Genomic DNA, 25,518 nt, shown 5'->3' on the forward strand with positions numbered 1-25,518 from the left:
TATTATCTCATCTATTAAATGGAGATATAATCATAGTCCCTGCCTGAAGAATTGTTGAGAAGCTTAAAACAAAGGGCTCCGTACAGGGTCTGGTTCGTTAGAAAGGCTCAGCAAACGTTGATATTGAGTGTGCTGATGCCAATGCTGAGCAGCGCGAGCTCGGCCCAGGGTGAGCTGTGGGAAAAGCAATGTAAGAAGCCGCGTTCCGACCCCATGGCGCCCCTGGGGCTTTTCAGGAAAGTCTCAGGCTGGTCAGTTTGTTCGTTTACTTCTGGAGTAAAGGGCTGGCACGGAAGGAGGTTGGATCAGATGTATCTTATCTCCCACAGCTGACATTACCAGCCTCCAAACCCTTCTCTATCCCATCGAAACATGCTCTTATCTCTCCTCAAAGAGGTCTGACAACACCAGTCTGATCATGTTGTCCACAGCTACAGTCCTTGCATGGGTCCCCTTGGTCTGCAAGCCCATTTGGCCCGAAGCCCCATCTCCACACCCTGCCTCCTCCCCTCAGCCTGCACCCCGCCCTGCGCTGCCCACCATGCTCATCCCTCCTGTACCCCACTCCACCCGAGTCCCACCACCACTGGCCCCACAAGCAAACGTTACTTGTTCTCTATCCAATATGGAGGCCACTTGGCCATAGTGTCTTTGAGCAGCTGGAATTAGGCTAGTCCAAGTTGAGATGTGCTGCAAGTGTAAAAAACCCACTAGATTTCAAAGAAAGAGTTTTGGAAAACAAACCAAAAAAGGTAACCTATCTCAATAATGTTTTATGTTGGTTATATGTTGAAATGGTAACACTTTGGAATATGGGGTTAAATAAAATATATTGTTAACAATAATTTCACTGAGTTTAATCTTTTTAAAAAACGTGGATGCTAGAGCATTTAAATTTAGACAGGTGGCTCACAGGCTAGTTCCTTAGGACACCACAGCTCTGGGGCTCAGAGCTCCCCCAGTCTTCATCGAGGCCACCTCGAGCTCACTCATTAGGCAGGAGTCCTTTATACACTCTCTGGGTGCCCCAGCTTCTGTTCTACAGCTATTTTCCTTTACAGACATAATTAAATAGCTCAGCAATCAGTATGTTACTATTCAGTGCAAGTCCGTGAGGTTGGGGGCTATGTCTCTAACTACAGCTGTCTTCGGTTGCAGCCTCAGCCACCAGCACAGTACCTGACCTATAAGGCTACTTGTCTTCATTTCCAGTTGCTGCTGTTATAAATCACCACAGGCAGTGGCTTAGCACAACACAAACTAATCTTATGGTTCTGGACACTGATGTATAGAACAGTCTTATGGACTCTGTGGGAGAGGGAGAGGGTGGGAAGATTTGGGAGAATGGCATTGAAACATGTAAAATATCACGTATGAAACGAGATGCCAGTCCAGGTTCGATGCACGATACTGGATGCTTGGGGCTAGTGCACTGGGGAGGGAGGAGGGAGGAGGGTTCAGGATGGGGAACACATGTATACCTGTGGCGGATTCATTTTGATATTTGGCAAAACTATTACAATTATATAAAGTTTAAAAATAAAATAAAATTTAACAAAAGAAAATAAACTGGATGAAACATAGGAAAAAAAAAAAAGAAGTCTGAAATGGGTTTCTCTGGGCTAAAGTCAAGTGTGAGCAGGGCTGAGTTCTCTCTGGAGGGTCTGAGGAAGAAACCGCTTCCTTCCCTTCTCCAGCCTCTAGAGGCTGCCCGCATTCCTTGGCTCACCGCCCCTTCCTCCATCTTCAAAGCCAACAGTATTGCTTTTTCTAATCTTTCTTCAACTCCCCTGCCTCCTTTCTTCACTTCTAAGGTCCCTGTAATTTCTTCTGGTCCATCTGGACAGTCCAGGATAGTCTTACCATCTTCAAGATCCTTAATCATGCCTAAAAAGTCCACTTTGCCATGTAAGGTAATTTATGAACAGGAGCTGGGGTCAGGACTTGGACACCTTTGGTAGGCTATTCTGCCTGTCACAGTGCTCAGTATTTGTTGCTAAATGAATAAATGGATGGTTGGTTGGATGGATGGATGGGTGGGTGGATGGATGGATGCCTTTCTAATCCCATTTCCTATTTCTGCCCAGCAGCTTCTCCCCAACTCAAGGAAGTCACGTTTGCTTAGGCTGGTCGTTTGCTTGGAATAGTTGCTGCCCTTTCAGCTCTGACCACCCTGGGGTCTAACTCAAGAGCCATTGACTCAGTACAGCTTTCCTCCTCTTTGCCTCAACTTCTGAGTCTCGACCACACATTTCACATTAAGGAATGTGCTTTTATTTTATCCTGTGTGTAGAGGTCAATGGTGGGCTTTTCCAGGGAGGGCAGGGACCATGCCTTATATGTCCCCAACTCTCTCATCCTCCCCTTGTGTTTAGCAGTGAGCCGGACCCTCCACAGATGCTGAAAAAGTGACGGTTCAGTTGCTCTCACAGCTCTGCCGGGAGCGACCTCCCCACATGTAAGGCCATGATGCCAGCCACTGGAATTTATCTTTCTCTCCCATGAAGACTGTTAACACAGCAGACCAGCATTAACCCCAGCGAACATGGGCTGGTTAAGTACAAAGTCATTTTCACAAAATGTGCATTGCTTCCCTCCTAGCGGAAATCAAATGTTACGATGCTACACTATCAGGGAAAGTCCATTATATTTGGCATTATGCAGGATCCAAACATACAGATAGCATTAACCCTTTAGTGGCTGGATCCTGGTACAGATCCTTCTCTCTATTAAGGCCTCCTTGCATGTATTTTCTCTCACAAAAGCGTGCGTGCACACACACACACACACACAAACACACTTGTCTAGACTTTTCCTTGAATAGTCTTCCAGCCTGAGATTATCTTTGCAATTAGCTATCTTATAATCACAGGGCTGCTCAAATCATTCTTGATGAGAAGAAGATGATGATGCTGATGATCATGGTGATGAAGCCCTGATTGCTTTGGGCATTAAAACAAAATTTTAAAACTTAACAGGCATTATGATTTACTCATTATCAGTAGTCTTTGGAAAACATAGTTTACTATTTCCCATCCTTTGAAAATATTTTGCATATTCTGGAAAAAAAATATTAGTAAGAACACTGGACTTCAGTGGCTCTTTTGTCTCATCTGAGTCACTGATTTGCTGTTGACCTTGGGAATGTCCTTGTACTTCTCTGGGCCTCAGTGACCTTGCCTATAAAATCAGGGCACTGAATTAGATGATACATCAGGTAGGGTAGTAGCAGGCTTTAGCTAAACTGAGTAAGCTCTGTTTAGTTTTCCTCCTTAAGACAGTCAGTCTAGAGCTGCTTCTCCATCCTTAGGGTGCGACTCTTCACAGCTTCAGGGTGGCCACTGCACCTCCAGGCATCTTCTTCTTTCCCAGAAAGGAACAAAGGGAAAGACTACAAGCAAAACAATGTGCTATGCTCACTGCTATGCCCTGCCTTTCATTTTAATTAGGAAAAAGTTTTTCCCAAAACCCCAAGAAGTATATTTCTGTTGATTCTCATCAGATAGAGCTGGGTGGGTCACATGGCCACCACTAGCTACAAATCATTGTTAACTGGACAAACTGTGATCACGAAAAAAAATAAATCAGGGATCGGTCAGCCAGGAAGAAGGAAGGAAGGGCTATCTTGTGGCACTCAGCCAGGCTTGCCACCGACAGCGTCCACGCTTCACTCTGTGCTGGATGTTTCAGAAGCTGCACTTTAACACTCATCATTGCCCAATGCGGTGTCCTCACTGCAGTGGTCCCCCATGCACACAGTGCTCGGTGCTGGTTGGGATTAGCAGATTAACCTCGTTAGCTTGCTGAGAAAGCCTGCTGATGCCAGCATCTGGCCGAAGACAAAGCAGGATGGGACTGGGGACCCATTCATTCACTCTGCCTCCTCTTTCTGCTCCCCTATCCCTGAAGCAGATGGGCAAGGAGAAGGCAGCAGGAAAGTCCCTTCAGGCCAATACACCTTCCTCTTCCAAGGAGTCCAGGCTAAGAGATGAGGAGATGGCCATCCTTGCAACAGAATTTTTTACTTTTTGTTTTCTACAGCGGACATCTGTGTCTTTGTTCGATTTCTCCGTAACTCCATGAACATTTTACTTTGGGAAACTCTGCTTCCCTTGATGGATGGAGGCTTGGTGGGGGCATTGATGGAGTGGTCACCCAAGGAAGAACAACAGAAAGGTGTCTCCTAGAGACTGGACCTTTAGCAGAGTGATGTAGGCATAGAACATCCTAAAGGCAACATCACATCACCTGTCCTGGATCCTTGAGTGGCTCTAATCCTACCCTTCATAGCCCATTTCCCTTGCCCTTCCAATTAGTGCCTTCTCCAATTAAGGCAGCCACAGCCGGCATCTCTTTCTTGCAACCCCCAAACCTGAACAAATATATCTTTGAATTCCGCTAATTCACCCCACAGGTACTTGCATACAGCAAGGGGTCCATGGCGCTCTGGACAGACACACCAGCATACTTGTCCTGTTGGGGTTCGTTGTTCCACTGCTCAGGCATGTCCGACTCCTTGCAACTCCATGGACTACAGCGTGCCAGGCTTCCCTGTCTTGAATCCACCTCCCATCCACTCTGTGATGCTGGACACACACTCTCTGCCTCTCTGAGCCTCGGTTTCCTTGTTGGTAAATCGGTGGGTTGGACAGACCTGTAGCTTCAAACTCTTCTCTGAAGTGCTTCAGGGTTTCTCCCAGAAACTCTGCAGGGGTCTCCATAGGAGCTCAGGAGAGTAGTTCTACCCACCACCCCTCCCCACCCCACCCCATCCCACTTCAATTAGAACAGCTTGGCTTTCATCCAATTTCTGTATTGAGCAGGGTATATTCTTTTTATTGGTCCTCAGCTAGAAATAAACATTTGAAAAATGCTGGACAATATGCTCTCTAAAGGACCCTTCCAGTTCTGATGTTCTGTGATTCTAAGCAGGTAGAGTATTTGGTAACATCTTTTCATTCATCAGCATAATTGGGAACGCAGGAGCTCCTGCCAAAACAATCTATATCTAAATAAAATCTTCTATGTGCAAAACAACGGCAATGAAGGACATTTAGAAAAGCGCAGGCTGTGCGGAGGAACCAGAAACAAACAAAGCACAGATCCCTGTTTTGCAATCCTGGCAACACTTGGGATGTAGATCTGGGAGAGGAAGCCCACCACAGCTTTACCTCGTCTTTGCTGCTGCAAAGCAGGGAAGGCAAACTCATCTGCAGACTGAGTCTGGGCCCCTTGTTTCATTGGACACATTTGGTGCTTTTAAAACTTTCAACTAGTTACCACCAATATTAATAAATTAGAAAATGCATTTAAAAATTATGTTTCCGGGCTTCTTTTGATAAACTAGAAGCTGTGACAATGTCAGCCTTGAATTCTAATAGGACAGAAGCCTACCAGGCAGGATACCAACTGCTCCTCCCAGCTGGGGTGCACCTGCCTCAGTTTGCAGCAGCCCCACGACTCCCTCCCAGACTCCTGCCCTGAGGCCAGATGCTGGCTGCCACTTGTACTGTGCACTTTTTTCCTATGGCACGGTAGTGGTAAATGACACACAAAACGTTTCTTTTATCTCTATCATTATCCAAAGTAGAGAAACAAAAATGCTGTTCCAAAAACACAGGGCAGAGATGGCATTTCTTTTGGTGATGGCTTGCAAAAGAGGGGAGTTTCGTACACACACGTACACACACACATGTACACATACAGAGGATACTTGGTAATGTCTAGTGGCTCAGAGGGTGAACAATCTGCCTGCAATGCGAGAGACTCGGGTTCGATCCCTGGGTCAGGAAGATTCCCTTGGTGAAGGGAATGGCAACCCACTCCAGTAATTTTGCCTGGAGAATCCCATGGATAGAAGAGCCTGGAGGGCTACAGTCCACAGGGTCATAAAGAGTCAGACATGATTGAAATGACAGCATGCACGCAAAGACATTTTTGGTTGTTACAACTAAGGAGGATACTGTCATAACAGGGTGAAAATGATGATACAACTCTTCCATGGGTGTGGCCTCCTTGGCTTCCCACTCGCAGTGCTTGCCCTTCCGAGCCTCACAGACACCCTGGGAGATGGCGCTGTCTCCCCAAGCTGGGCCAGTGTCACTCGGGCCCCTGCTCTGCACCTCACAGCGTGCAAATGACAAGGCAAGGCCCCCAGCAGAGGCGGAGTCTGTTCTGGGCCCGATCCCCAGCTGTCCCTTCAGTTTTGGGAACCAGTCTACAACCCTGCTACCAGCATGTGTTCTTGACCTGAGTGCAATGCTGCCAGCAAACACAGAGCCCAGACAGATGGCCTCGTGCTTTCCCGACAATGAATGCACCTTGCTGGGAAGGGCGAGGAACAGCTGTCCAGGAAGTCAGATGGGACTGATAGATACTAAGAGGTATGGGGAGGTGATTTAGGTTGAATCCAAGAGACAGGCAGAGTCCTGCAAGTGCCCTATTGAAGAGAGCACATCTAAGACGAGCACAGAGCAGTTCAGCAGCAGAGTCAAGGAGGATGCTCAAAATAGGAAGCAAAAGAGCTCACTACTTGTTACTAATTATTCATCCGTCTACCCATTCATCCTTTCTGCACAGATTTATGGACAGGATTCAGGCCTTGGGCAAGGTGTGCAGCCCCCATCCTCGTGAAATCAAAACCAAGCTCTGCGGCTTGCTACTGTTTCATCTCAAGCAAGCTCCTTCCCTCTGAGTTCCCTGATCGATAAGATGAGGGGGAAATGTTTCCATCTTGCAGGAGGTGATGTGATGATTAAATAAAATCTCCTTGTACAGGGCTGACTCAGACTCTCAATAAATGTCTTGCTGACTCCATCTCCCCTTCCTTCCTCCCATAGGTACCACTCAGCTTGCTCAGGATTCCTGTAGCTCACTGAAGCAGGGACAGCTTCTGGGGTCACCTTCCAGCTCAAATCATATCACAGGAGAACCTCATCTGCCACAGGATCAATTCTCCCCCATGAGTTTGGAGGGCCTGTGGTAGATCACAACATCACACAAGAAGCAGGACGCAGAATGCACACCAGTCAGCAGGAAGCACACGTGACAGGGAGGCCATGCATTCCCACAGCAGTCATGCTCCTTCTCCTTGTAAATTCCAGTTTGATTTCTTAACCCCTCAGGGGTGTCAAGGAGAAGCAGATCCACAGCTGTTTTGGGGGGTGGGAGGTTGGGATGGGCACTCTCTCTCATCAGGCACTTATTAAGGACCTGGGGTGTGTACAGTGATAAACTGTTATTTCAAGCTTCCTCTGCTGAAACCCCCATGGCCCTCTAACAGATGGTCTTCAAGAAGGAGCCTGGCATGTGCAGATGTGTCTGTCTGAATGCCTCTGCCTACTCACCAAGCTTGTACCACATATCACGGATGGAGAAGCCAATTAGCCGTCTCATGTCCCCATACCTAGGAGAAACAAAAAAAAATGTCTGCTTCAGGCATCACCTCAGAGATTCTCACAAACCTCCCCCCTCCTTTTCAGGAGCTCCAAATGCAACCTACTTATTCAGGATTTTGTTGTATTTGGCGTGCGAGAACTGCTCCAGCTGCAGAGAATCCTGAGTGATAAAAGCCACTGCCAGATGAAAATAGTTGTTCCACAGCTGTAAATGAAAGAACGGAGAACCGTCATCGGGAGGGCTGAAGTGGGGAAGCACATTAAACGCTGGGTAATGTGAATAATTTATGAAGATGGAAGAAGATAGAGGCAGAACCAGTTTAATTCTGTGCACTGCAATTTTCTAACTGGCACTGACTGTGAAATTAACATTCCAGCCAAAGGAGGACAATGGATGGATTTCTCTAGGCACTGACCATGTACATCCTCTCTCTGACAACAGGATTTGGGCAAGGAGAAAGATTTTAGGGCTGCTCTTTTTTTTTATTGCTGTTGTTTTGCTTCATTTTGTTTTTCTGGAAAATGAATAACTCAGCCCAGCTGGGTGTCCTGGTGAGGTGGTTCTCTGCCCTAGAATTAGGGGGCAATAAGGGATAAGGATTTCAGTGACTCTCAGATCAATTCTAAAGGAAATCAACCCTGAATATTCACTGGAAGGACTAATACTAAACCTGAAGCTTCTGGTACATAGAGCCAACTCATTGGAAAAGACCCTGATGCTGGGCAAGATTGAAGGCAAAAGGAGAAGGGGGCGGCAGAGGATGAGACTGTTAGATAGCATCACTGACTCAATGGACATGAACCTGAGCAAACTCCAGGAGATACTGGAGGACGGGGAAGCCTGGTGTGTTGCAGTCCATGGGCTCACAAAGAGCTGGACATGACTTAGCAACTGAACAGCAACAATAGCGTCTCTGGAGGTCTTTCCTAATTCAGCTGGCAGCACAGGACCAGCCTGCCGCCTATTCCACCTTAGGATATGTCGCCTTCTCCTTCCCTTTAGCTCTATGGTTTTGAAGTTTGGTCCTGGACCAGTAGCATCGACATCACCTAGGAACTCGTTAGAAATGGAGATTCTCTGGCCCCACTCCGACCTACTAAATCCAACCCCAGAAATCCGTGTGTTCACAAGCACTCCGGTGATTCTCATGCTCATCTGAGTTCAAGGGCCACTGAGGCCCAGCTGATAAGTAGGCTTACCATAATTTTAACATTTACATGATCTCTTGGTGCTAAATGCAGAGACTAGAACCCACTCCACCTGCTCACGGTGGAACTGGTCCAGCAGAGGGAAAGTGCTCCAAAGATTAGCAGAAGTGACAGTGTCATTGATGCAGGATACGGAACGGAGAGATTGAGACTCAAACCAAGGCACTGCTGAGCCTCAGTGAACCCATCTGCAAGGAGAGGCGGTTACGTCTGTATCCACTGCAGAGGACTGTGGTAAAGATGATGTGGTTAAAGGGCGTGGATCTCAGAAAGAGCGCCAAAGCTCTGGTTAGCCTTATTATTCTTTTCATTATTCTGGTGACTTCTTTGGTACCAAAGCAAATAATAGTACAACCTGGTGCCTTTGGTGCTCAAGGGCAATTATTACAAGGAGTAGGTGGGGGACAGCTTTGATGGACGAAGCCCATACATGTCCAGCATCCTCTAAATGCTGACTAGCAAGAGGACGGGTAACACCCGCTAGAGAAATCACCTGCCAATGAGGCTGCCATCCTTCACTCAAAGATGCTCACTGGAGGTTTCCAATGGCCAAGACTAAGTGAAAAGCAGCTGTACTTTTGGTAACGTCCTTACTGCTGGCTTCCCTGGTGGCTCAGACGGTAAAGCATCTGCCTGCAATGTGGGAGACCCGGGTTCGATTTCTGGGTCGGGAAGATCCCCTGGAGAAGGAAATGGTAACCCACTCCAGCACTCTTGCCTGGAAAATCCCATGGATGGAGGACCCTGATAGGCTACAGTCCATGGGGTCGCAAAGAGTCAGACAGGACTGAGCGACTTCACTTTCACTTACTGTTGTTACTTTCACATGGGTTTGTGGCTCCTGTTTCAGAGAAAAGCAAAACAAGCCCTTTGTTTTACCATGGGCCAGGCGCTTTCCCACATAGCCCTCCCTCCACCTCTCAGAACCTGGTAGCCATTATTAGACTCATTTTACAGATGAGAAGAACAAGGTTTAGAGGGGTGAAGTATTTTGCCTAAGGTCACACAGCTTGTTATACATACAGCAGAGCTGGGATTTAAACCCAGGCTTACTGATTGATGGGGCTTCCCTGGTGGCTCAGATAGTAAAGAATCCACTTGCAATGCAGGAGACCCAGGTTCAATCCCTGGGTTGGGAAGATCCCTGCCCTGGAGAAGGGAATGGCCACCCACTCCAGTATTCTTGCCTGGAGAATTCCACGGACAGAGGAGCCTGGAGGGATACAGTCCATGGAGTCACAGAGTTGGACATGACTGAGCGACTAACACTTTCACTTTACTTTTTCACTACTGATTGATACTCAGGTCTCTTTCTACATGCCGTGGTCTGTCTTTAGCAGAGACTATACTGACACATATTTACAGAACATCTTCAATGGGCCAGGTATCATCATGTGGGGCTAGGGCAGTGGTTACACAGACAGCAGTTCCTGCCCTCATGCAGCTTATACTCTGTTGAGGGAATAGCTTTCCTTATTTTACTTGAAACTTTATTTCTCAGAGTCCAAAAGACCAAGTCTTTCCGGGGTGCAGTGAAGTGACCTCCTGGCTTGTGGCCCCCACAAAATCAACTCAGCACACAGAGCCCAGAAGGACCAGATCCTATCCCTCCCTTCCTCAAAGTCTTCCAAAGGTGGCCCATCACTCTGAGAATCAGATCTCAAGCTCTTCTGTTTCCATAGTAACCCTGCCTCCAAACACAGTGAGGACCAGGGTGTCTCTCAGCCACTCCAGCTGCCCTTCCTCCTGGTGACCCCATGACTTGCAAGTTCTGGCAACGTGTTGCTTTGTTTGCTCAAGCCCAGAGCTCACAGCTCGTCCTGTTTTAGACCAAGATATGAAACCACGAGCCAAGGAAAGGGAAAACCTGGTCGTGGGGCATGGAATGGGTTATTTTTTAGGGTGAGAAATTCCTGAATTTAGGGGATTTCAAAAGAGTAATCAGGATACAACAGGAAATAGATATGTAACAAAGTGAGCTGAATTGGTATTGCTTTTGAGAAAAATTCCAGAAATCTCACACCTAACATGTTTGAGAACATCTAAACATGTCAAACCTAATGAAACTTCTTAGTAAGTTCTACATCTATTCTACCTGACTTAGTCCCTCAAAAATGTTTTATGTCCCCCTATTCCTGGTTTTCTTTTTGTTTAAAGTTGAGATATAATTCACATATCATAACATTAACTTTTAAAAGTATACCATTCAGTGGGTTTTACCATACTCACTAGTAGATTTACTGCTAGATTTACTGGTAGTAAATCATCACTGCTGCTGCTGCTGCTAAGTCGCTTCAACTACTATTTAATTTTAGAACACTTTCATCATCCCCCAAAGAAACCTTCCACCCATTAGCAACCACTGCCATTGTTCCATCCCCCTCAGCCCCTGGCAACCACAAAGCTACTTCAGTTGCTGTAGATCTGCCTCTTCTGCCATTTCAGAGAAATGGAGTCATAAAATATGACTTTTCACGTCCGGCTCCTGTCACTAAGCATGATGTTTTCAGGGTCCATCCACATCGTCACAGGTGTCAGTACTTCATCTATGTTTATTGCTGGATACTATTCTGGGTATCGCTATATACAGATAAACTACATTTTGTTTGTCCAATATGTACATTTGGTTTGTTTCTACCTTTTGGCTTTTAGGGCTTCCCTGATAGCTCAGTTGGTAAAGAATCAAGTGTGCAAAGTTGGTAAAGAATCTGTGTTCAATTCCTGGGTCGGGAAGACCCACTGGAGAAAGGATAGGCTACCCACTCCAGTATTCTTGGGCTTCCCTTGTGGCTCAGCTGGTAAGGAATTCGCCTGCAATGTGGGGGGCCTGGATTCAATGCCTGGGTTGGGAAGATCCCCTGGAGAAGGGAAAGGCTACCCACTCCAGTATTCTGCCCTGGAGAATTCCATGGACTATATGGCCCATGGGGTTGCAAAGAGTCGGACACATCTGAGCCACTTTCACTTAGCTTCACTCTAAAACTGGAAAAAAATTACAGGAGGAAGATTAAATATTCTTGGGCTTCTCTGATAGCTCAATTGGTAAAGAATCTGCCTGCAATGCAGGAGACCCCGGTTTGATTCCTGGGGTCAGGAAGATCTGTTGGAGAAGGGATCAGCTACCTACTCCAGCATTCTTGGGCTTCCCTTGTGGCTCAGCTGGTAAAGAATCTGCCTGCAATGTGGGAGACCTAGGTTCAACCCCTGAGTTGGGAAGATCCCCTGGAAAAGGGAAAGGCTACACACTCCAGTATTCTGGTTTGGAGAATTCCTATAGTCCATGGTATTGCAAAATTTTTAGGGCTTCCCTGGTATCTCAGAGGGTAAAAATCTGCCTGCAATGTGGGACATATGCAGGTTCAATCCCTCAGTTGGAAAGATCCTCTGGAGAAGGAAATGGCAGCCCACTGCAGTATTCTTGCCTAGAGAATCCCATGGACAGAGGAGCCCGGCAGACTACAGTCTGTAGGGTCACAAAGAGTTGGACATGACTGAACAATTTCACTTAAGCTTAAGCTTTGGCCTTTATGGATAATGCTGCTATGAACATTTACATATGAATTTTTGTGAACATGTGTTTTTGGTTCTCTTGGATACATACTAAGGATTGCGCTTGATTTTCTTTTGATTTCCTTCCTTGAAGATCTTTGTGAATCATGAGACCATAGGTCCAGTGCTTCTTTTTCTCAGTAGATCAGAAATTATGCCCCCTAGCCTGGATGGGAGGGAGGTTTGGGGGAGAATGGGTACAGGTATGCAGGCATGCACACTGTCACTACAGCCGTACCCTACGGACTGTAGTCCGCCAGGGTCCTCTGTCCATGGGATTCTCCAGGCAAGAACATGAGTGGATTGCCGTGCCCTCCTCCAGGGATCTTCCCGACCCAGGGATCAAGACTCCTGTAGCTCCTGCATTGCAGGCAGATCAAGACACCACTGACCCACCAGGGAAGCCCGGATATATGTATATGTATGGCTGAGCCCCTTTCATCTGAAATGATCATAACATTGTTAATCAGCCTCACCTCAATACAAAATAAGAAGTTCAAAAGAAAAAAAGCAGTAATGGTATCCCCAAGTGTTTCGCCCATAGCCCCCTCCAGTTCTGCCCATGAGGCTCCGTGGGGCTGACCCTGGGACTGAGGGGAGGCTGTCCTGGCCAGTGGCTCCATGGAGGGCCTGGGAGTGAGCAGTGGCAGTGACTAGACACAGCTGGACACTCGTGACACCTCCCCCCTGCACCTTCCTGACTCTTGCTCCTCAAGAGTCAGAGCCAAATGAACTAATCTGGCATTCCTGGCAGTTTCCAATGTTTTCTCCCGCAGCAAACTGCCTATTCCAGGGAGGGGGAGGAACTGGTCTGTTCAGACTCACAGATACAGCACGAGCATCTCGGTCCCCATGGCACTGTTCATGGTAGTTCTCACACCTGCAGCAGCCAAGTCTCATCCTTTCATCAGAGCCCAGCTCAAGACCTACCACCTCCACCAGGCCTTCCCAGAAGGCAGAACTCATCAGGCCTGCTCAGCCCTTCCAGATTTGAGTAGTGTGAGTAGGTGCAACCAAAGACGTGGATTCATTCCATTTTGCACGCGAACTTGTGTTCCACTCACTTCCCATGACGTGATGGTCCAGTGGTTCAGAGTGTGCATCAGCACCTCACACGAGGGGATGAACACCAGTCTCTCTTACTGGCTGAGCTGTTGTTGGCTAGTCACTGGACCTTTCTGAGCCTCATTTTTCTTACTTATAAAATGGAAAAAATCATGGTAACTACCATAAAAAGTTGTTATAAGTGCTGGATGAAACAGTGTGTGCTTGGAGACATCCACCAGCACGCTGTCGATGGCACGCTGGTGCTGGCCGTGGTGCTGGCTCCTCTGTAAGGCCCACCAGTACCAAGGGTCCTGGCTTCCACTTACTTGTATCCTTAATGCCAAATTCCGCACAATGGCTTGAATACAGTGCTCCAGAAAATATTTATTTACTGATCTCCATTTTGTTAGAGAGATTCTCCGGTTGTTTCAGAAGATTTCAGGTTTTTCTTTCCTCCCTGCCCCGAGCTGCCTGGCGGCATTTTATTAAGAGCCCTGCTGGATGGCTCAGAGAAGCCACAGAATCTCTGGCTAAACACACAGGTTCCTTTTCCCTGGGGAAGAAGTAAGGTGATTTCTGATTGGGAATTTCATATTTTGAAACCACAGGACAATAGAAGGTTAAAGCTGGGATAAATTTACAGGTCATCTGATCCAATTCTATTCACAGACGTAAACAGTGAGATCCAGATAAATTAAACAACCACCCAGTCATACTGCTGTTGGGTGTAATTAGAACCCAGCTATTTTAATTAACTCTCAAAAATTATAAATGTAGTATGCATACAGTAAAAAAATTAAATGGTTGAAAGGTTAAATAGTAAAAGTTATTTTCCATCCTACCTTGGACCCAAGTCTAATTCCCCAGAAGACAATATTGTTAACAATTTACCAGCTATCCTTCCAAAATTTTTTGTGTATGAACAAACATATGTATAGACATCTTTTTTTAAATAGTCTGCTCTATTTTGCTTTTGTCTCTCATCAGTATTACGTGCAGATGTTTCCACATTAGCGTACACAGATCTGCTTCATTCTCTTTTATTGCTGCATGGTCTGCTGCTTTAAGAATGCACTTCAATTTTAACCAGTCTCCTATTTACAGACATTTAGCTGGACTGCAACTTGTTTCTTCTTTAGCATCCATGCTGTAATCAACATGCTTGTTTATACGTCTTTATGCACGAGAGACTGTTTGGTAGTATGTGTTCCTAGAGGTGGAACCGCGAAGGCCCAGGGTCTGTGCAGATTTTGTTACTGTTTGTTGTCTTTGTTGCTTGTTTTCATAGATACTATCAGGCTGCCTTCCAGAGTTCCAATCCAGTTACCAGCTCCCTTGTCATGGGCAAACTACCCTCTCTCTTTCAACAGAATCTAAAGGGGGCATCCCAGATGGTGCTAGAGCTAAAGAACCCGCCTGCCAATGCAGGGGATGTAAGAGACATGGGTCCGATCCCTGGGTTGGGAAGATCCCCTGGAGGAGGGCATGGCAACCCACTCCAGAATTCCTGCCTGGAGAAGCCCATGGACAAAGGACCCTGCTAGACTACAGCCCATAGGGTTGCGTAGGATAAGACATGACTGAAGTGACTTAGAAAGCATGCAAACTACTACCCAGTTTTGTGATCTCAGTTCAAAAATCACTTCCTGGGGAAGTCTTCCCAGCTCGCTTGGACTAAAGTAAATTAACCCTCATTTCAGTCTGTTCACAGGATTCAGGACATATCTTAAGCAGAAGTATTGTGGGGGCCAAAAAGTTCATTCGGGTTTACCACGGTACAGAAAACCTTGAACGAAACCTTTGGCTAACCCAATCATTTATTTTGTCTCCTCTACCAGATATAAGCATCATGCAAGCAAGAGCTTCATCTCTTTATCTTCTGTTGTACATCCAGTGACTAAGATCATGTCTAACCCAGCATACGCTCAGGAAATATTTACTGAATGCATTCATTAATAAGCCCAGCACTTACGCATGTGTCCTTGTTAAATCCTCCCCAGAAACTAAGCTATTTGTATTATGGTTCTCCCCATTTTTAGAGAGCAGGAGATTGAGGCCCAGAGAGGTTGAAGAACTGGCCCAAGGTTCCATAGTTATAAAATGGTGAAGCTGGCATTTGAATCCAAGTGTATGTGTCTCCAGAAGGTCTAGTCTTGAACTACTCTGCTCTTCTGTTGAAATTGCTTTTCTTCTTCTTTCTTGATATCCCATTAGCCTTTTTTGCTGGCTGAGGTTCATCCACTGGTTCATCAGATATCTTTACAGCAGAGACATCAAGAATCTTTGATCCTATAAGATTCTTTCTCAATGGCGTTGAATTATTATTTACCCCAAATTATTAATTAAAAAAATAAAGGCCCAATACCCAGGGTTGCTAAAACACAGTCATTGTACCCTCCCCTGTGGTAGAAAGACTCAGGTGCCATGGCCATTCTGAAGATGCCATTAATTTTGGGAGTGAAAGTTTCCAATTACAGATTCAGGTTGGGAGCATCACCTAGAGGTTGTCTGTGGCCCTCAAGCTAAGCAGGCAGGGCCACAGAAGCTGTCACCAAGCACGTGACCACCTTGCTGCCTGGAAGAGGTGTCCTGCGGTGCCCTCCCTGTGGGGAGTGCTCTGGGCCTCTGCAGGGCTTCAGTGAGTGCTGCACATGCTCCTTCTCTCATTTTTTGCCATCTCTGGTTACACTGCCCCTTAGAGAGACCAAGCCTGCCCTCAGTCTTCCACAGTGGCTGGGGATATGCTGGTAGGTTTTCATTTCACAGGGTCTCCAGTATAGGTTCAAAAATGATCCCAAGATATTAGCTGCCCAGATGATCCAGAGATGCCTCAAGACTAAGGCTGGAATTAATGAAGGCAGAGCCAATTAGAGCTTCCCAAGTGGAGAGAATGGTCTTAGTAGCAAGCAGATACTCGCCTAAGATGGAAATATTTACCTGGAGCCACAGAGCACATCTGGTCCACTGATTCCTGGGCCAATCAGAGTTTTTAACATCTAGAGGGCCAGGAAGAGCTAACATGAACTGACAGTGTTTCTGGAACTACCTAGAACTGTCTGTTAGGTCCAAAAGGCACCCTATTTCTGAGAGATAGTACAGAAGAGTGAAAAGACTGGGGTTGAATTCCAGCAGCCCCACTTAATAGTTGATGACCTTTAATAGGAAAATCAATCACTTCTCTGAAGTTCAGTTTACTCACCAGTAAAATGGATATTTCCCAACCTAACAGGGTTGTGATAAGGGTCAAAATGCCCTACATCAACGCCTAACAAAAGTTAGTCATCTTCTTCAAAAGCTTGGATGCTAGAAGATGGATTTATAGTCTGCTATTGAGTCTCCAAGGTCCTTGAGGGCAAAGCAATGTTCTGCTTTGCTTCTGAATTTCTCAAAGCTTATTGTAATAGTCTGGACTCATGAACACTGCTCTTAAAAATTCTCACTGAGTTAAACTGGAAATCTTCTCTTGGTCTTCCTTGACCAGGCAAAGAGATGTGAATGTCAAGGCCCAGTATCTTGAATATGCCTGGGAATGCAAATTTTTTTAGCCCCAAGCAGGAAATGTCATTTTTGTAATTTCCAGGTCTCATCACCTACAGAATGGCACCCAGAGCTTCCTGCCTTTTTGCCCTTTGAAGCATAAAACCCCAGTTTCGGAAAAGATACTCAGGATAATCCAATTGCACTTGCCCCTCCTCTGGACAGCAGCTGCCCAGGCCAGCAGCACTTAGCGATGGATGCTGTTGCTGCTGATATTAAATGCATAATTAGTGAAACCGTAAGAAGGAAACAAGGCGTGTTCCAGCAGGGCACAGAGAACAGATCCATTCTCACACACGTGGGGTGAAGGTGGGACAGCGAAGGTTGAAGAATGGTCCTCTTCTTGAGGGCTTCCCAATAAATACCTATGGAAGTCTCATTAGGAAGAGACTTATTTCACCTTGGAATGTTGGCCACTTTCCAGTTTACAGATCTCGTGGGTGTGACGGTCCTAGGCAGTGTTGTGGTGACCAGAAAGGGGCCTCCCTACGGTCCTGTTTGCGGAGGACTGACGCAGGGGTTCCCCAGCCTGACAAGTCTAGGAGCATCATCGCCATCACCACGGCCATCGAAATGATAACTACTGTAACTATAAGGAGTTAATACTTATTAAACAGCCACCACGTTCCTGGCATTGTTCTAGGTATTTTCCATGAATTAGTTCACTCAATCCTCTCAACAACCCAGTAACACAGCTACTGTCAGTGCCATCGCTTGATGTGGAGGACAGTGAGGCACAGAGAGATTCAGTAATTTGCCTAAAGTCACAGAGCTCTTAAGCTCAAACCTCCCATATATGAAGCCCCTACTTCTCTGGACAACTTTCAGATGCAGATTTCCTTTCAGGAAAACTGGATAAACCTAAGAGAATGGCATGGATCTGAGCTTCTCTTGGAAAGTATCCCCTTAAGACCATGGAGGAGAGCCAGAGTCAGGAAACCCAGGCTGGGGCTGCCATTGCCAACGCCCATGGAAAGAGACGAGCAAACCAGCCCGTGGTTTTATGGCACAAACGTGGCCTTGCCGCCGGCCCCTAGGGGTGCTGTTCCAAGCTGCCCCTTCAAAAAAGCTATGGCCTTATTAACTTCCCGGATCACATGCTCATAACTGGAGCCTGCAGGCATCTGGGCCATATTTGCAAGAGGATCAAATACTTCTCCGGATTCAAACAGCCAAAGTGACATGTTTTGTTTCCATGTCAAAGATTTATACCTCTCACCCAGCCCCTGCCAAGCAATCAACCCAGTGTAGGGGTGAAGCTCCAGCTCTAGCCCGTGCCCGCAGTGATCTGCAGGCTCCGGTGCCAGCCACTGCTGTGGGTTCAGGCCACCTCTGCACTGACACGCTGTGTGACAGGCTGTCTGCTCATCGCCTGGGAGCCTCAGTGCCCACATACCCCCAGCAGAGAAAATCACAGCCATGGTGACTACCTTGTAGGGCAGTCGGAAGGACTGAGAAAGATAAGGCAGAAAGTGTGAGATCCTGCACATCCAACACTGTCAGAAAAGGGCAGCTCTTCCTTTTATCATCATTATCATTCTAGTTCAGTTGCCTGATTTAAATACAAGGCAGTGGGAGAGAATCGTGTTCAAAGATAATGTGGTGGTGGTTTCATTGCTAAGTTGCGTCCGACTCTTGAGACCCCGTGAAATGTAGCCCGCCAGGCTCCTCTGTCCATGGGATTCTCTTGGCTAGAATACTGGAGTGGGTTGCCATTTCCTTCTCCAGGGAATCTTCCTGACCCAGGGATCGAACCCAGGTCTCCTGAATTGCAGGCAGATTCTTTACCGACTGAGCTATGAGGATAATATTATTCAAAGATAATATTTATTGAGTATTTATAGGCTGGTGCTGCTAGCAGAGTGGATCTCACAGACCTCAGCCCAAGTGTCACCTCCCCAGTTGTTGTTGTTCAGTCATTCAGTTGTGTCCAGCTTTTTGTGATCCCATGGGAATGCAGCACGCCAGGCTTCCCTGTCCTTCACTATCTTTTGGAGCCTGCTCAAACTCATGCCCATTGAGTCACTGACGCCATCCAACCATCTCATCCTCTGTTGTTCCCTTCTCCTCCTGCCTTCAATCTTTCCCAGCATCAGGGTCTTTTCCAATGAGTTGGCACTTTGCATCAGGTGGCCAAAGTACTGGAGCTTCAGCTTTAGCATCAGTCCTTCTAATGAATATTCAGGGAATATTCACCTCCCCAGGGAGTCCTACTGTGTGCCAGACACAGAGCATAGAGTCTCTGTGGCTTCATACTCCCAAACTGACTTTCTACCAGAGGAAAGAAAGAGAATGGGCTCGTAAGCAAATGAGAAAGGCAGCAGCAAGCAGTGAAGAGACTACAGAGGCTAAGGGGCGATGCGCACTGACCACGGGGCGGTGGGGGCCCTTCAGAGAGGATCAGGTAGGGAGGCCTCCTAGAGCAGGAAGTGTTGGATCAGGAACTGCTGGGACCTTCCTAACAGGTGAATTTCCCAAGCAAGTGCATGTTTCCATTCTGGAAAAACCCCTTCAAAGTAGCAAGGGAGGCGTTATGAGAATTTTACACAAGAGTCCGCTGAGACACGGATGCAGTCCAGGCCTTGCCTGAGGTTGCTCGGTGGGTCAGAGCCCAGACAGGAACTGAACACCCAAGACGAGCTGGCAGAAAGAGCTGTTGCCCCAGTTTGCTGGCTATTCCCTAAGCTTGCGCTTGAAGAGATCCTGGGGATCAGGGGCTTCCCTGGAGGGGGAAATTCCCTTTTAAGGATCTTCTCTCGCACACCTCAAGCCAGAAATAGCAACCCAGACTTGTCCACAAGGCTTTGAAGAGCTGGTTCTTCTTGCCGGGCCATGAGCAGATGTGTCGCTCTGCCTGCCCAGGACCTCTGAAGCTCACAGAGGTCCTGGTCTTGTCTGTGTGCTAAAAGTGATTTCTGGAGGTATCAGAAAGTCACAGAGTTTCATCTTTCAATATCTAAGAATGGCTGCTTTTCTAGGTACTGGTGAATAACAAAGTAAAAAAAAAAAGTGATAAATTTTTAAAAGGTAACACACACTCTGACAATGAATGAATGCAAGTCTCTTCATTAGCACGATACATTATACAGTCACATTTGCATATGCTCCTCAGTTGATGACTATTTAATCAAGCACTGGGTTCCAAACGCTAAGTACTTCCTTCCCTCCCTAAACCCGCACCACTCTGGGGAAACCCCCCGAGGCACAGGCATAGCTCCCAAGTGTTTCAGGATGTGCCATCAGCCAGGTCTCTGGAACAGCCCTGCCAGGACAGTTCAAGGCATGTGCAGCACCTTACACTCACCTGGAACTCAAAGTTCGTGTTTTCCAGGAATTTCTGGTTCATGGTTTCTGCAAACTTGTTGATAGCTCTCAGGAAGACCCTGGAAGAGGGGAGAAGGTCAGCAGGCCATCTGCGCACGCTACCCTAGATGTCCCTCCCCCATGCTTCAGCCTGAAGGCCCTTCAGCGGGCGCCCCGGAGACTGAAGGAAGAGGCCGGCCGACCCGTATTAGCATCTGCTCACACTGCGGACCTGGGGCCGAGTTTACCTGGCCCTGTCTGGCTTCCTTTAGAAAATGTGTATTGTCTTTTGTTCAAACTGTTACAAGCTTGTGGCAGAAAATTCATGTCATCCAGAAAGATAGGAAGAAAAATTGCCTCCCCCCAAATAAAATAAACAAACAACACGCCAGCCATCCTATCATCTAGGGAAAACCATCCTTGACATGTTGATGAATGGAATTTCAAAGGTCTCCCTAGACATATACACACAAACCATATTTTAAAGATAGCATTTTGATAAATGGGGTTAAGTGATAAATTCTGTTTCACAGCCTCTTTTACTTGACAATAAACTGTGTGTTCCTTTCATGCCAATGAATTCAGATACATATCATTCCTTTTAATCACTGAAGAACATTCTATCGTATGGGTGCATCATGGTTTCTTTCATCAGTCTTTCACTGACGGACTTTTATGTTGCTTCTCAGCACTTCCTGTTGTAAACAGTGTTTCAGTGACCACTCTCCTATGTATGCCTTGCGTCTCCCATATATACCTCTTCTCGGCCCTTCTCTTGGAAGTGGTGATGCTGAGCAAATCTTATGTGTATTGAACATTTTTGTATCTGTTGTTAAATTGTGTTTCTTGAATGTCTTGCAATCCATCTCTTCCTTTCCTTCCCCACTACTGACTGCCCTTGTAGCCTTTAACTCTTGCCCTTGCAACCTCTAGAATGCCCTGCCCTGTGGAATATCCCCAATCCTGTGGATCGCCCACTTCAATGGCCCCCCAAGGCCCACGGGATAAGTCCAAGCTCTTTCTTTTGACAGTGAATGTCCTCCATGACTGCCCCACCTTCTGTGCTAATAGTATCTCTCATGGCTAATCTGTGCTTCAGGTGGTTTTCGGAATGTACAGCTGTGTTCTTTTGTATAGAATGCCACCTCCTTCTAAATGCTTTAGGACATGGTCTGTTGCATCTTTCAGGACTCCAAAAGACAGTCAGTGCAACTGCCTTTCCCAGACTGGATCACCGTCTACAAGAAGTTATTTCTATTTCTATTTCTATTTGTATTGTGATTCAATAACGACTGTCTCCTCTACTGTACTTGCCTTGAAATCAGAGACGCACTCCATAATCTCATCTACTCTCCAACCTACATGCCTCTGACTCCCAAATTTGATATCTTCATCCCTGGCCTTTCTCCTGAGCTCCAGCTTACATTCCAGCTCTCAGCTCTGTGCTCTCACTTGAATGGCTAATAGGCATTTCAAACATACATGTCAAAAGCTCAGCTCCTATTACCTGCCTCTTTCTGTCGTCTTCCCATCTAAGTTAACAACAACTCCATTCTTCCAATTGCTCAAGGGGTGGGGAGGACTCAGCATCCTTAACTTTCCTTTCTCTTACATCTACACTTGACCTGTCAGCAAAACCTCTTAGCATCACTTTCAAAAAACATCTAAATTCAATTACTTCTCATCACCCACTGCCCACTGAACCAAGCCACCATCATTTCTCTCCTGGATTTTTGCAACTACCTTCCAACTGCTACATGCCTTTCTGTGGCCAAGTCTGCACGGTGCACGTGTTTGCAAGATCTAAGAGGGCAGGGGCCAGACCTTACCTGTACCATAGTCTATAAGTTTTGATTAATAGTAGACAATCAGTAATTTCTCTACTGAGTGGCTGGTCCAGAGGAAATGTCTATTTGGTTACCCATGGGAAGCCAGAAAAAGCAAGTGTTTATTAGGAGGTTATTGCTTTGTGTACTAACTGGGACTCAGTTCTCCTTGGGAGCTTCTGAGAGACTGTATTGAACATACTGGAACATGAGAAGTATCCTGGGCTGTTTCCCATGAATGCCAGCCCATTGCTGGTTGAAAGTTGCTCCTAGAGACTTTATGTCCCTAGCATTTCTGGTCTACCCTGCAGGTGGGCTGAGCAATCTCCTATAGCCAGAGAAAGCCCAGGGAATGAGGAAGAAGGAAGCTCTCAGGATGCACAGGAAATGTCCATCTAAGCGGCAGATATATTTTGGGTGGGCCACGACTGTGGGAAAGGCATCTATAGCTACATCAGGCATTGCTTGTAAGGAAGCTGGACCGGTGTTCATCAAACACTAAATGTTCAGGGAACAAAGACAGGAATGCATCCTGGTGTCCGGATCACAAGATTTGCACACACACACACAGCTGGATGTGTTTTCTAGCTTTGGCACTTCTCAGCAGTGTGGATTTGGGACATGTTAATATCATGCTTGACATTTAAGTGTCCTTGCTTGCAAAACAGCAGCAGCGTAACCCCTTTCACGGGTGTAAAGGCAAATGTATGGTCAGTGCTGAGCAGAGCGCCTGCCACGGGGTGACAAAGGCACCATGGCAGCTACGGCCACCCAGACCCCTCTGGATGACTTCATTCTTCTACTGGCAGGGACCCCTGACAGCAGAATGGACAGTCAGAGGACAAGCTGCAGCCAGCAGGACTGTGTAAAGACGGGAAATAAAAATCCCGCAGAATCCTCCACCCCATCAGGCTGCCAAAAGTGAGATCTCTTCGGTTTTGTTATTCTGTCATTTGCTAGTATGCCTTTGCAAAAACACTTATGTTTTCTCCTTAAAGATTAGCATCTGATTCCCCAGATGGAAAGGCACTGAGTGGCTGTCATATTACGTATAAACATCTCAGACTGTCTAATATGATACCAAAATGAGGGGTTTTACACATTTGCAGCAGTAATAAAACTATCAGTACTTTCAGTAACAGTTATTATTTTGATTGTCAACCTAAATCTGTCTCTGCCTTGCAAAGGCCAGTCCAATAACCGAGAATTAATTAGCCCCCTGTGCAGATGGTAGGGACTAGTGGCAGATAGGGGCTGAACGACAGTAAACCAAGGCTCTTCCCTCTCTCTGGATTCTTCTGCAGCCATCCTTTGGAAATCAGAATATCACTTGAGTTTGATTTCCCAATATGGGTTTGGAAAAGCATGTCTTTTGTATTTTCTAAAAAAAAAAAAATTGTGCTTAAAGCTTAAGCATTAATTTGTTGAAGTGGGTTGTAATGAAAACACACTCAACTCTTTCTGTTACTTTAAAAAATGAACTTGAACTGTTGCAAACAAAAAATTCATAATCAAATATCAACCTAATATTTCCTGCTGAATTTCCTCCGAGATGCTGAGCAGGCTCTAAAAAAGTTAATAATAACCATAGTCACAGGTACCAACGAGCACCAGGCTCTGCACTAAGTACTCGGCATAGATGCCTTCCTGTTTTTTTTTTTTTTTTTCATTTTTAATTCTCACATTAGCTCTCTGAGTTAGATAATCATTTTCATTTTAGAGACGTGAATTTAGTTAACTTTCCCAAGAAGCCAGCTAATACATGTAAAAGTAGGATTTAAACAAACGTACGGTAAAGGCTAATACAGTTTTGTCAAGAGAACACACTGGTCATAGCAAACACCCTCTTCCAACAACACAAGAGAAGACTCTACACATGGACATCACCAGATGGTCAACACCGAAATCAAACCAATCATATTCTTTGCAGCCAAAGATGGAGAAGTTCTATACAGTCAGCCAAAACAAGACCAGGAGCTGACTGTGGCTCAGATCATGAACTCCTTATTGCAAAATTCAGACTGAAATTGAAGAAAGTAGGGAAAACCACTAGGCCATTCAGGTATGGCCTAAATCAAATCCCTTATGATTTATACAGTGGAAATGAGAAATAGATTCAAGGGATTAGATCTGATAGACAGAGTGCCTGATGAACTATGGACAGAGGTGCATGACATTGTACAGGAGACAGGGATCAAGACCATCCCCATGGAAAATAAATGCAAAAAAGTAAAATGGTTGTCTGAGGAGGCCTTACAAATAGCTGTGAAAAGAAGAGAAGCGAAAAGCAAAGGAGAAAAGGAAAGATATACCCATTTGAATGCAGAGTTCCAAAGAATAGCAAGGAGAGATAAGAAAGCCTTCCTCAGTGATCAGTGCAAAGAAATAGAAGAATGAGAAAGACTAGAGATCTCTTTAAGAAAATTAGAGATACCATGGGAACATTTCATGCAAAGATGGGCACAATAAAGGACAGAAATGGTATGGACCTAACGGAAGCAGAAGATATTACAAAGAGATGGCAAGAATACACAGAAGAACTGTGCAAAAAAGAGCTTCATGACCCAGATAATCACGATGGTGTGATCACTCACCTAGAGCAAGACATCCTGGAATGTGAAGTCAAGTGGGACTTAGGAAGCATCACTATGAACAAAGCTAGTGGAGGTGATGGAATTCCAGCTGAGCTATTTCAAATCCTGAAAGATGATGCTGTGAAAGTGCTACACTCAATATGCCAGCAAATTTGGAAAACTCAGCAGTGGCCACAGGACTGGAAAAGGTCAGTTTTCATTCCAATCCCAAAGAAAGGCAATGCCAAAGAATGCTCAAACTACTGCACATTTGCACTCATCTCACACACTAATCAAATAATGCTCAAAATTCTCCAAACCAGGCTTCAACAGCATGTGAATCGTGACCTTCTAGATGTTCAAGCTGGATTTAGAAAAGGCAGAGGAACAGAGATCAAATTGCCAGCATCTGCTGGATCATCGAAAAAGCAAAAGAGTTCTAGAAAAACATCTATTTGCTTTATTGACTATGCCAAAGCCTTTGACTGTGTGGATCACCACAAACTATGGAAAGTTCTTAAAGAGATGGGAATGCCAGACCATCTGACCTGCCTCTTGAGAAATCTGTATGCAGGTCAGGAAGCAACTGTTAGAACTGGATATGGAACAACAGACTGGTTCCAAATAGGGAGAGGAGTACGTCAAAGCTGTATATTGCCACCCTGCTTATTTAACTTACATGCAGAGTACATAATGAGAAATGCTGGGCTCGAGGAAGCACAAGCTGGAATCAAGATTGCTGGGAGAAATATCAATAACCTCAGACATGCAGATGACACCACCCTTATGGCAGAAAGAGAAGAAGAACTAAAGAGCCTCTTGATGAAAGTGAAAGAGGAGAGTGAAAAGCTGGCTTACAGCTCAACATTCAGAAAACTAAGATCATAGTATCTGGTCCCATCACTTCATGGCAAATAGATGGGGAAACAGTGGAAACAGTGAGAGACTTTATTTTTCGGGGCTCCAAAATCACTGCAGCTGGTGACTGCAGCCATGAAATTAAGATGTTTATTCTTTGGAAGAAAAGCTATGACCAACCTAGACAGCAGAGATGTTACTTTGCCAACAAAGGTCCAT

At 45.9% G+C, this 25,518-nt stretch overlaps 1 protein-coding gene across 1 annotated transcript in view; it reads right to left on the reverse strand.

Annotated features, from left to right (window-relative positions):
* The window catches only part of DOCK2 (dedicator of cytokinesis 2), a 467,146-nt gene that overhangs the window by 80,563 nt on the left and 361,065 nt on the right, over positions 1-25,518 (reverse strand). Inside the window, exons 30-32 of the mRNA XM_010854580.1 lie at positions 20,044-20,122; positions 7,502-7,602; positions 7,347-7,405 (exon numbers count right to left, since the gene is read on the reverse strand). Coding sequence (XP_010852882.1) covers positions 7,347-7,405; positions 7,502-7,602; positions 20,044-20,122 — 239 coding nt within the window. The remainder of the gene's footprint in view (positions 1-7,346; positions 7,406-7,501; positions 7,603-20,043; positions 20,123-25,518) is intronic.

The sequence above is a fragment of the Bison bison genome, unplaced genomic scaffold (genome assembly GCF_000754665.1).
Source record: "Bison bison bison isolate TAMUID 2011002044 unplaced genomic scaffold, Bison_UMD1.0 scf7180017864343, whole genome shotgun sequence".
In the NCBI taxonomy this organism is placed as follows: Eukaryota; Metazoa; Chordata; class Mammalia; order Artiodactyla; family Bovidae; genus Bison; species Bison bison.